The sequence below is a fragment of the Nilaparvata lugens genome, chromosome 9 (genome assembly GCF_014356525.2).
Source record: "Nilaparvata lugens isolate BPH chromosome 9, ASM1435652v1, whole genome shotgun sequence".
Lineage (NCBI taxonomy): Eukaryota > Metazoa > Arthropoda > Insecta > Hemiptera > Delphacidae > Nilaparvata > Nilaparvata lugens.
Window position 1 is genome coordinate 19,848,768 of NC_052512.1, and position 13,470 is coordinate 19,862,237.

A 13,470-nucleotide genomic window follows, 5' to 3' on the forward strand; every position below is an offset into this window, starting at 1 on the left:
GGCCTACATTCAAAATGACTTATTGAAATTTTGTACGGTAACTTTACAAATAAACAAAAACTTCCTTTTATAGACAGCAATGGGATTCATAATTACTTTCCACTATAATTAATTAAGTAGTTCCACAGTAATCCATTTATAAATATTATCAGAACAACTCTACATTCTTGAACACACTAAGTATCTAAAAAAACAATAACAATATTCCATCTAAATACAATATTCTATAAAGTATACAAACAATGAAGAATCCACAATAATTATCATCCTCTCACTCCACATAGATCTATGTACCTATTTACAATGAAATTCTATTTACAAAAATGATTTTCACTGTATTACAACTTTATAGCTTGATATTTCATATTGTAGAAATGGGTAGTGATATTCATATTCAACAATAAAACAACAATACAACATTATTTACAGTGTACATAGTCTGTATAATAAGTAACCGGACTGACCTCAGGAAATTTTTTATGGGTAAAATATGTACAATTTTTCATTAGATATCTCCAAATGAGTCACTATTGGAGTCGATAACACGCTGACACCGGATTTTCAAATCCCTGAACGCTCCTTGGAAGCCGGCAACCTCTATGCTGTCTAGAGCCCTCGTCGTAGCACGTTGAACGTTTTCCAGAGTCCCGAACCGCGTCCCCTTAAGTTGTCTCTTGATCTTGGGGAACAAAAAGAAGTCCGGTGGTGCCATTTCCGGGCTGTAAGGAGGATGTGGCAACGTTACCCTCAACTGCTTGGCCAACTGCTCGGTGACGAGCAGGCAGGTGTGCGACGGAGCATTGTCGTGATGGAGGATTCACGAGTCGGCAATCCCCGGACGGACTGGATGAACCCGGGCGGTAAGTCTGGAAAACGTTCAATGTGCTACAACGAGGGCTCTAGACAGCATAGAGGTTGCCGACTTCCAGGGAGCGTTCAGGGATTTGAAAATCCGGTATCAGCGTGTTATCGACTCCAATAGTGACTCCTTTGAACATATCTAATGAAAAATTGTACATAGTTTACCCATAAAGAATTTCCTGAGGTCAGTCTGGTTACTTATTATACAAAACCTGTATATTCTCTAAAAATTACAAAATATAATTACAGAAATAATAAACGTCTGAATAGCGATTAGAGTATTCTTGGTACCTTCTCAGCAATGGAAAACAACATAAATGTTCATCAGAAGATTGCCTTATTGAATAAAACGACTAAGAGATTGTCAAAAACCACACAGATTTTATTTAAAGTTAGAAAGACCAGTTTCGGTTTTTACACCATTCTCAATCTAACTTTCATCGGTCTTTCTAACTCTAAAAAAATCTGTGGTTTTTGTAAATTTCTTAGTTTCTTTATTCAATATGAATAATTACAACAATATCAACTTTTCAACTACACAAAAAGAGAAGATTGTCTTATGAAGTTTATTATATTGGTCAACATTGAAAGTAGTTATAAAACAATTGTTGAAGAAAATATTAACAGAGGATTCAAAATTGACAAACTCTCCTTCAAAGATCCGTATCATCCAGTAGACCTTACTGATGAAGAAATCTCAATTTTTCCAAGTACTTTTTATCGTGCAAAGCAACATTTTCTTTGAATAGTTGAGTGCAATAATATAATATATTATTCAGGTGCTTTGGTGTGTGAGATAGCTATAGTCAGGTCCACACTATAATGGCAGTGTTCAATTAGCAATGGTATTGCTATCCTTGTCTATCATTTAACAAAGCGGATAGCGCTATCTCTCTCTCGCTTTGCTCTGATGGCAGATTGTCTTTTAAAAATGTAAAATTAACAATTAATCAACAAAATATTAAATCTCTATTATGAAAATTCATTATGAAATTATTTTAAAATATAATTTCTTGCTTAATATAATATAATTGATCGTTTAAACGAGAATGAACAGTTAATATTACATCAATAAACCGGTATCAGCTACCGCCTGTGAAAGGCATTGACAGGACAGATGATCGGCAACGTTGTTCTGCTATCTTTCTTCACCGCCATTATAACGTGGACCTCACTATACATCACAGTGTTGACACTCGATTATACGACCTTTCGGTTATGGGTTATCCATCATTCCCTTCAATTAATTTATTTAAGTGGTGTCAAGCTTGTATTAAATGATTGGAGATGAAGAAGCCTTCTGATGAAGCAGTTTGAATGAGTTTGTGTGAAACATGTCTTGAGAAAGATTTGTCTTGGAAGATAAATATCTTAAAAAACATTCAAGTAAGACTGAAATCCCTTTCATCATCGGCCTTAAAATTCGTTTACATCAAAGTTATTAACAAAATGTTTATTTCTCCGTCCTTATAGATTCTATCAGATTGAGCATAACTTATAATACACACTAGTAGTTCTGTGAACAGTAGACCTCACGCAGTATTCTCATCCACAAGTACCTGATTGAAACTATAGACCTTATGGAAATACAGCAATAGACTGGCTTCTCCCCACATCTGTGTAATCACTTGTCAGCTGATTTATGATGAATAATTCTATAGTCTGATTTTTACTCTAATATTGGCGTATGAAGGAGGCTCCTTCCTCCTTTTATATTATCCTTGAAATGCAAAATTTCCAAAAACCTTGTATATACGTCGACGGGCAATTAAAAAAGGAACATACGTGTCAAATTTCATGAAAATCTATTACCGCGTTTCGCCGTAAATGCGCAACATATAAACATTTAAACATTTGAACATTCAAACATTTAAACATTAAGAGAAATGCCATACCGTCAACTTGGATCTTAGACCTCACTTTGCTCGGTCAATGATGAACATATGTGTTTGTCAAGTTCCATTCAATCTAATGGAATCTATAAGGATGGAAAAATGAACATTTTGTTAATAACTTAGGTTTAAACGCAGCTTTAACATCAAACATCTTATCTATTCATGAATTTTATTTGTTTAGGTAGAATATATTCAATATTTCTTAATGGTTTCAGATACTGCAGTGTTTTTAAGAGATTTTTGCATTCTACTAAAATGTTATTCATCATATAGAACATCTTTATTTGAGAACAAAAATATATTAATTTTGTTAATATTTTCAAATAATTTGATGTTAGATATTCAGTCTTCGACATTCTATTTATAAGGTTAGGAAAGAGACAGACTATAATATAGTGTGAGTTTCTTTCCCTTGGGAGTTCCACAAATTGTTTGAATTCACATTATTTAGGCTAACTTATATGGTAACTGAGCATGAACCGTCTTTAGTGGTCACATCTAGTTTCTCTGTAACTGAAAATGATTATTCCTCATTTATTAGAAACCAAGTTTCAAATTATCAGACCAAAAATAATATTGGAGTGATTTCAAAATTACGTTACAGTACTCAATGCAATGATTGTGTTTGTATTTATTTGGAAGATCATCTTCCAAATTGAAAAACAAAACCTTGCGGATCAATGTTTTGTCAGCTTTCACTTTAATGGATGAGAAACTATTTAGATTAGACGTTTTGAATTCTCAATTCCTTGAAGAAAGAGTATTATTGTTCTTGAAACTGTATTTTTCACCATTTATTGAATGAATAGACAATACCATAGCCACCTCTAATACAAGGCCCCTGCCTACGATATTGCAACGTCGCAGTGTAGGCCTAGAATCTAATAGGCCTACATGATTGGTGAAAAATATTCAGAAAAATACCAGCTGATCTTTTTCACCGAACATGTATAATTAGATTCTAGGCCTACACTGCGACTTTGCAATATCGTAGGCCAGGGCCTTGTAGTAAAGAAGGCTATGACAATACAGAATACATAAATAATTTTTACAAACTTTTCCTTTTTCTACTGGAATTCTAGTCATGAAGAACAAAGATTTTAGTTTTTCACAATAGTAGTAAACTTATTCCTATAACTAGACTAGTCATAATTCAGATTAGTTCTGTTGATTAAGTTTCTTTTTTCAACTTTATCATCGTAACAATAGAGGATTAATTTTACCAGATTGTGCCAGATCTTTGACGTCATTGCAGTTTTACAATCAACATCATTTTTGAAGGTCTATTCGCAGTCACACAGCTTTTATGAGTTTCACATTGTAAGCTCCAAATAAATTACGAATCTGAACAAAATTGATCTATTCTAAAACTTGTATACTGTATAGCTTCTATAGAAAATAACGACATTCATAGCTGATGTTGAAAAACAATTTCAATTTGGTCGAAAACTTTTAATAATCTATTCACCCAATCAGAATTGATTCTGAGTAGTTAGTCCATATTTGAATATGTGGACTATAGTGAGGTCCACGTTATAATGGGAGTGTTTGATTAGCAATGGAATTGCTATCTTTGTCTATCATTCAACAAATCGGATAGCGCTATCTCTCTATCACTTTGCTCTGTTGCCAGATCGGCTTTTAACAATGTAGACTTACTGATTTATTATCAAAATATTTCATCTAAATTATGAAATTCCACTAAGAGATTCTTGAAAAATATAATGCCTCGCTTAATAAAATAAAATTGATTATTTTAAACGAGAATGATCCATTTATATTACATTAATAAACCTGTATCAGCTACCGTCAAGAAGGCAAATACAAGTCAGTGAGGATCGGCAACGTTGTTCTTCTATCTCTCTCCACTGCCATTATAACGTGGACCTCACTATAGGATACGGTAATGCAGTATCAAACTTTTCATGAAACAAAGCCGCAGTTGAACGGTAGATAATGTTATTTCTCTGAATATCGGCATGATTCAACTCTCTATTACTATATTGGAAAAGTTTCCTTAAATCTTGAATTCTACCTCTAAGATCATGATGGATTAAGTTTCGTTATTCTTTGTAGGGTCGAATGATATGATTAGCCATATTTCAAGAACACTGTCTCTGATAACATCCAAATACACAATTTGAATGCATTGCCCAGGCATTTCTGTTATTTGACAACTAGTTGGTGAGGCTGATAAAATTACTTCTTATAATGACGGTGGCTCATATCGCTTCAATCAAAATTTTTGTGATTGAATTTTCCTTATTATACGACTCATATTAGTAAACTGTCTTCTCTCATAATCTGACCCAAGTCAGATTAAATAAACTAGGGCCGGTTTCCAAGCTCGGGATTCAGGTAAGTTCTAGACTTTAAACAGCTGGAGAAGGCCAATTTTCTGACTCCAGCTGTTTAAAGTCTAGAACTTAGCTAAAACCCAAGCTCGGGATCCGGCCCTTGCTATTGAATAAAATGGGTGTATTCAATAATCATGACGATGCCTATTGAGAAATTGTTTCATTCAATGAATAACTTGACCTATATACTAAACTTGTAGTCTTATTTAGTGACCTGTTTTGCTCAGTTCTCAATTTCCAGGTTAAATCTGATCAATTCCAGAACATTATTTCATAGTGAGGTTCACGTTATAATGGCAGTGTTTGATTATAGCAACGGTATTGCTATCCTTGTCTAGATTCAGAATGGAGTTGAAGAGGGAGATGGTAAAGCATTGCTTCCATTCCATTTCTGAGTTTCTACGATCACTTTGCCGGCACCAGAGAATCGACTGCAACTCTAACGATTCGTTAATTCGTTAAATTAGGAAACTGAATTTCAGTGAAAAATTGACAAATCCTTATACCCCTTTCACAGGAAGTCACAGGATGAAATAAACCAAACTAAAAATAGACTAAAAAACTAAAAAAAAACTATCATTCAACAAAGCGGATAGCGCTATCTCTTTCTCGCTTTGTTCTGTTGCCAGAGCGTCTTTCAACAATGTAGAATTAATAATTGATTAACAAATTATTTCATTTTAATCATGAAATTATTGAAAAATATAATTGTTTGTTTAATATAATATAATTGATTATTTTTAACGAGAATGAACAGTTAATATTACATCAATAAACCTGTATCAGCTACCGTTTATAGAAGGCATTGACAAGACAGAGAGGTTTGGCAACGTTGTTCTGCTATCTTTCTTCACTACCTACGTTTTTTCTTACGTTCTATAACGTGGACCTCACTATAGGCTGCTAGGCAGCGAGGACCGATGGTTTGTAAGTCCATTCGGAAATGTCGAGTGATTCACTCAGGTCTGGTGACACGTGTCAAAATTTCCAGGTCACCCCATTGCAACTGATCGGGCCTCTAAATTCATTTCATTCATCAAAATACAAGAGTATTTAATCACAATATGTCTTAACAATCGGTTTTAGTCAGCGCGTCGACTACGTGTCCTTCCGAAAGAAGGGAGCAACGGCCCATATGCAGAGTGCCCCATGAAAGGTGTAACAGGCCTAACAGCTGAAGACAATAGAATCAACATGGAATTTTGAACAACAAATGTAGGCTATAGTAACATTTTCTTATATCGACCTTAGTTTTCAAAATATAGGTTTTTCGATATTTTTTAAAAACGTCAGTAACTGGGAAACTATCAGTCGAAATCTAATTCTAAGGATTTGGTTACAAAGTGGGAGAAATTTCGATATGATTCATTATGATTCTTCTTTTGTTTTACGTTTTTGAACTTTTCATGAGCGCTCAAAAGTGAAAATGTTTATTTGTCGAGTTCAAAGGTAAATTTCGAACAGTTTGAACGCCCATAAAAAGTTCTCAAACGTCAAACAAAGGAACAAATTGTATGAATCTTATTGTAAATTTCCTATTTTTTTCTAGCCATATCCTTAAGGTGCGTACAGATTTACGCGCCGCGAATATGAGCAATTCACTTTTAATCAGCTGATGCCAAGCGTTTTATATCTATATCTTATACTGTTTCTTTAAAAATACAGATATAGTCAGCTGATTAAAAGTGAATTGCTCATGTTCGCGGCGCGTATATTTGTACGCACTTTTAGAATTGAATAATGACGGATAGTTCTCTAGTAATTTTTTAAAAATATCGTAAAATCTATATATCTCGAAAACTAAGGTTGATATAAGAGAATTTTACAAAACATTTCTGTTGCAAATTTCATGCTGAATCTATGGTCTTCGACTGTTACACTTTTTCTGGGACAACCTGTATATACTAACTTAGTATTGATCGTTGGACGGGAGTGGCTTGAGAAGAATATATTCGAGATTCAAAGATTCGGGTATTCAAATTTTGAAGATTTCTTGTGAAGATCCCTTGAAAATCACATATCACAACATCTATTTGCATTGTTTGGGAGATGCGAAGACATACTCAGTCGAGGTCGCAGTCCAACTATTGATCGGCGGATTCGCGACCCAATTATGGGTCACGTCCTGATCCTATACGGAGGCCAACTGTCTCCAGACGGTGTGTCACATGGAGTTGATGTAGGGCCAACTGAACGAACTACCGGAGAGAAGCATGTCGCGGATGAGGGTCTCGATCGGCGTTTTGCCGACCAATCGGACGAAGAACAGCTGTTCGATCACCTGGGAGCTGACTGTTCGTAAGGAGGGCAGCCGAAGGAGCAGTTTGCCAAAGCGCGTTGGCTGGTTCGGGTACTGAGTGCGACAATACTCTTCCAGGGCACATTGCGACTTCTCCTGCAGACTCTCTATGTGTGCCACATCTGACAAGCCGCATGCATCTGAAACAAATAAATACATAAATGTATTAACTCAAGAATTTGGTTTAATCATAGAGTAATATATCGGGGCACCGAGCTTCGCTCGTTATTTTTATTAATTTAAAAAGAATGGAATAGAATAGAATTTTATTGGTCGTAAAAGATTCACATGAATACACCATGGACTTCGTCAATTTTTTAACACTAAGTAAGTCAAAACAAACACAAAACACTAAAATCAGTCAGTATCAGTACAATAAAATAAAATGAATCACATAGAAAGATTCCAATCTATTCTAAAATAGTCATGTACGTTGTACAAACATTCATCAATCAACACTTCTTTCAATATTTGTTAAATGTTTAAATGTTTAAATGTTTAAATGTTCAAATGTTTAAATGTTTAAATGTTTAAATGTTTAAATGTTTAAATGTTTAAATGTTTAAATGTTTAAATGTTAAATGTTTAAATGTTTAAATGTTTAAATGTTTAAATGTTTGAATGTTTAAATGTTTAAATGTTTGAATGTTTAAATGTTTAAATGTTTAAATGTTTAAATGTTTAAATGTTTAAATGTTTAAATGTTTAAATGTTTAAATGTTTAAATGTTTAAATGTTTAAATGTTTAAATGTTTAAATGTTTAAATGTTTAAATGTTTAAATGTTTATATGTTGCGCATTTACGGCGAAACGCGGAAATAGATTTTCATGAAATTTGACAGTTATGTTCCTTTTTTAATTGCGCGTCGACGTATTTACAAGGTTTTTGGAAATTTTGCATTTCAAGAATAATATGAAAGGAAAAAGGAGCCTCCTTCATACGCCAATATTAGATTGAAAATCAGACTATAGAATTATTCATAAAATCAGCTGACAACTGATCACACAGATGTGTGGATAAGCCAGTCTATTGCTGTATTTCCATAAGGTGACCTTATAGTTTCAATCAGGTGCTTGTGGATTAGAATACTGCGTGAGGTCTACTGTTCACAGAACTACTAGTGTGAATAAATTATAATGCGTTTACACCAGAGTTTAAAACAAAAGTTCTCAACATAAGTTAATAACATTTTCTTTTGGCTGCTAGTTTTGTTATCAACAAAAGTTAGTAACTTTTTCATGCAGCTGTAGTTATTAGGGAACAGCTGTAGTTGTAAAGTAGGAATGGTGGGCGAGGGGGTTGCGGTGAAGATAGTAACCTGTTATTAACCAAAGTTAATGCGTTAAAAGAGGCATTTGTTATTAACATAACACATTTCCTTTGATCATTACCGACTCTCGATGGATTACATAAATCTTGTTAATAACAAGGAATTTTCTTTTAAAAACACGTGTTATTAACTTTTGTTAAGATAAATTTTTGTCGATTCAGTCAAGTTGACAACTTTTTATTAAAAACTCGAGTTACTTTTTATTGACTTTTGTAATTAACATCAGTTGATAACAAAAATGTTAGAAATCTGGTGTGGCGCACTCACACAACTTTTCTTTGCGTTATGAAAATTGATCACCTGACGCTAGGGTCCCCGCGCATCTCAAGTCTACTATTCAAAGATTTGAGCCAGCTGGTGACAGGGCAATAACGCTGGAGACACACATGAGGTCTGCTATCTCTTCATAGTGAATGATTTAATAGAATCAACAATAATTTGCGATTGAATAATCACTTTTTCTCAAATTTAGAGTCTATTTTCAATTTTAGGTGAAAATGTTACTGAACATTAATTGTAGATATTTTCATGCTCAATCTACTCCACTTGATTTTTTTCGTTTAAATTGTATCTGAAGCCTGATAATTGGTAATCTGAAATCGAACTTTGCATTGATGGGGCGAAGCTCCTGAAATTTTTACAAATATGGGACTTGTGGCAGTTGATAGACCTTATCAATGAATATTTTAGGTATGAATTTGATCAAAATCGTTGGAGCCGTTTCCGAGAAAATCACGAAAAACCCTGTTTTTGACAACATTTTCGCCATTTTAGCCGCCATCTTGAATTGCATTTGATCGAAACTGTTCGTGTCGGATCCTTATAGTGGAAGGACCTTAAGTTCCAAATTTCAAGTCATTCCGTTGATTGGGAGATGAGATATCGTGTACACAGACGCACATACACTCATACACACACACACACACACACACACACACACACACACACACACACACACACACACACACACACACACACACACACACACACACACACACACACACACACACACACACACACACACACAACCACACACACACACACACACACACACACACACACACACACACACACACACACACACACACACACACACACACACACACACACACACACACACACACATACAGACCAATACCCAAAAACCACTTTTTCGGACTCAGGGGACCTTGAAACGTATAGAAATTTAGAAATTGGGGTACCTTATTTTTTTTCGGAAAGCAATACTTTCCTTACCTATGGTAATAGGGCAAGGAAAGTAAAAACTTGTGTTATTAACTCCGGTGTAAACGCAGCTTTAGTTTACTCCACTGTGAACATCTCCAGAAATGTCAAGGTAGCAACAAGCCGCCAAGAAAACTATCACACTATTTTCAGCATTCCTCCAAATTCCTCCAACTCTGCAACGAATCCATTCCCGTTGCAAATCAAGTATTTCCCCTTCAATTATTTTCCAGGGCGATTCTCTTTCACGGCATACAACATTTGTTATAATGCTGACTGTTTGAAATGAATCGTACTGTGCTACGGAAACCCGATAAATCGGAGCAATACCATCGGCAAGAATGTTAATTGGCACATTTGTGGGTGCGACACATTCCGAATTTTCTATGGATGGGTGACCTTAGCCCTCGCCCTCAGCTCGGGCTGCTCAGATGATCACCGTGCAACGTGTAACAGCTAGAGGACGTCTCACTATATAATTGCTTTCCGGGTGCATTAATCGCTAGTCAACCGCATAGACATGCTCCAATGATACAAGTGTCTTCAAGATGCGGCCCGTATCAAATATAAAATATACAGACTGGAGGATCCTCCATGCTTTATTATTGATAATTCATTATTATTGAATATAGGGCACCGAACTTTGCTCGTTATTTATTTATTGAACACAAATCTTCAAAATGATTGGGGAAGGACAAACAGGCACAGCCCAAAACTATTTCTTCCCCGAATTTTGATTTATACCGAAGACTTTAAAGAGATAAATAGACCCTATGCCTTGGCCTATGCCTTCCCAATGATAGCTCTTACTTGAAATTGGAGGCCGCCATTGGGGTATTTTAGCACGAGATAGTATATCTATATCTGTAATTGACCGAGCGAAGTGAGGTCTAAGATTCAAGTCGACGGTTTGGCATTTCTCTTAATGTTTAAGTGTTTGAATGTTTGAATGTTAGAATGTTTGGATGTTTGAATGTTTGAATGTTTGAATGTTTGAATGTTTGAATGTTTGAATGTTTGAATGTTTGAATGTTTGAATGTTTGAATGTTTAAATGTTTGAATGTTTGAATGTTTGAATGTTTGAATGTTCGAATGTTTGAATGTTTGAATGTTTGAATGTTTGATGTTTGAATGTTTGAATGTTTGAATGTTTGAATGTTTGAATGTTTGAATGTTTGAATGTTTGAATGTTTGAATGTTTGAATGTTTGAATGTTTGAATGTTTGAATGTTTGAATGTTTGAATGTTTGAATGTTTGAATGTTTGAATGTTTGAATGTTTGAATGTTTGAATGTTTGAATGTTTGAATGTTTGAATGTTTGAATGTTTGAATGTTTGAATGTTTAAATGTTTAAATGTTTATATGTTTATATGTTTATATGTTTATATGTTTATATGTTTATATGTTTATATGTTATATGTTTATATGTTATATGTTTATATTTTATATGTTTATATGTTTATATGTTTTATGTTTATATGTTATATGTTTATATGTTTATATGTTTATATGTTTATATGTTTATATGTTTATATGTTTATATGTTTATATGTTTATATGTTCATATGTTTATATGTTTATATGTTTATATGTTTATATTTTATATGTTTATATGTTTATAAATGTTTATATATTTATATGTTGCGCATTTACAGCAAAACGCGGTAATAGATTTCCATGAAATTTGACAGGTATGCTCCTTTTTCAATTGTGCGTCGACGTATATACAAGGTTTTTGGAAATTTTGTATTTCAAGGATAATATAAAAGGAAAAAGGAGCCTCCTTCATACGCCAATATTAGAGTAAAAATCAGACTATAGAAATTATTCATCATAAATCAGCTGACAAGTGATTACACAGATGTGTGGATGAGCCAGTCTATTGCTGTATTTCCATAAGGTCTATAGTTTCAATCAGGTACTTGTGGATGAGAATACTGCGTGAGGTCTACTGTTCACAGAACTACTAGTATTATAGATTACAAAGGCATTGGTATGTAATAATTTTATAGGTTGTCCCCTCAATGACCGATTCCAATTCCAAGTACGATACTAGCGCTGCATGTGAGTCTATGCATTTTAAGGTCTTTGATTTATACACTAGAGTCCAAAAAATAGATTGTGTTCCTTACACTTGAATTAATTCAGGTCCAATTTTCAGTCCAAACATTTGAAAACAGAAAAAGTTTCAATTTAGATTGTTTGCAAAGCAAAGTTCTCTATTACTATTCCATCTCCATTCTATAGCGAGGTCCACGTTATAATGGCAGTGGAGAAAGATAGGAGATCAATGTTGCCGTTGCCTCTGTCTTGTCAATGCCTTCTATAGACGGTAGCTGATACAAGATTATTGATCAATTAAGAGAAAAATTATGTTTTTCATAATGAATTCTCATAATTATCAATCAAAAATATTTTTTAATTGATTATTAATTCTACATTGTTCAAAGCCGATCTGGCAACAGAGCAAAGCGAGAAAGATAAAGCGCTATACACGCTTTGTTGAATGATTGAGAAGGATATAGTGAGGTCCACGTTATAATGTCAGTGTTTGATTAGCAATGGTATTGCTAGGTACCCTTGTCTATCATTCAACAAAGCGGAAAGCGCTATCTCTTCATCGCTTTGCTCTGTTGCCAGATCGTCTTTTAATAATTGTTAATAAGTTAACAAAATATTTCATCCTATTTATGAAAATACATTATGAAATTATTGAAAAATAAAACTCCTTGCTTGATAAAATATAATTGATTTTTTTAAACGAGAATTAACAGTAGTTAATATTATATCGATAAACCTGTATCAGCTAAATACCGTCTATAGAAGTCATTGACAAGACAGAGGATCGGCAACGTTGCTCTCCTATCTTTCTTCACAGCCATTATTACGTGGACTCACTATAAACTATCTATAGTTTACTATAGATCTCTATCTATTTATAGAGACAACGCGTATCAAATGTACATGCAACGTAGCCTTATTTTATTATTTTCGTAAACAAGAGGAATGCATTTGTGGCGTACAACAAAAAGCCCATGATTTTGATTCATGGTCTGAGGAATGCAAGGTGACAAATTACGCCTGAATTACTAGAGTGGTCCTTGAGCCAAGAGGACCAGTCAAGTGCGACATTGAAAGGAATGCTTGCAATGTGAGAATGGAATGAAAATTGGAAGTAGGTGAGGAATGGAAATTGTGTGAGTGAATTGGAAATTATAATGATGCAGAGAGAAACTGATAGATATTAGAAGAATCTCCCTTCTTAGGGAGTAGACATGATAACCAATTACTCCAGCTGACCCTCTAGAGGCGAGAAGTTATGAGTGAAATGAACCACATTTTTCTGTGACAGAATAACATTTCAGTTTTTGTAATTTGTTATTTTGGAGGATTTTCGTTGTGTTTCTGTATTGAACTTACTTAATTTTCAAAACTCAATATTTCATTTTGTAGTTTGTGTATTTCTGTCTGTCTGAAGTGTTCTCATAACTATGCCTTATT

At 34.1% G+C, this 13,470-nt stretch overlaps 1 protein-coding gene across 4 annotated transcripts in view; it reads right to left on the bottom strand.

The window, feature by feature from the left end:
• Positions 1-6,839: 6,839 nt before the first annotated feature.
• Positions 6,840-13,470, bottom strand: part of LOC111053311 (steroid receptor seven-up, isoforms B/C) — a 181,952-nt gene continuing 175,321 nt past the window's right edge. For all 4 annotated transcript variants that reach the window (XM_039435608.1, XM_039435606.1, XM_039435609.1 and 1 more), the window contains one exon: positions 6,840-7,552. In XM_039435608.1, the coding sequence (XP_039291542.1) occupies positions 7,278-7,552 (275 nt within the window). In that variant the 3' untranslated portion in view covers positions 6,840-7,277. The remainder of the gene's footprint in view (positions 7,553-13,470) is intronic.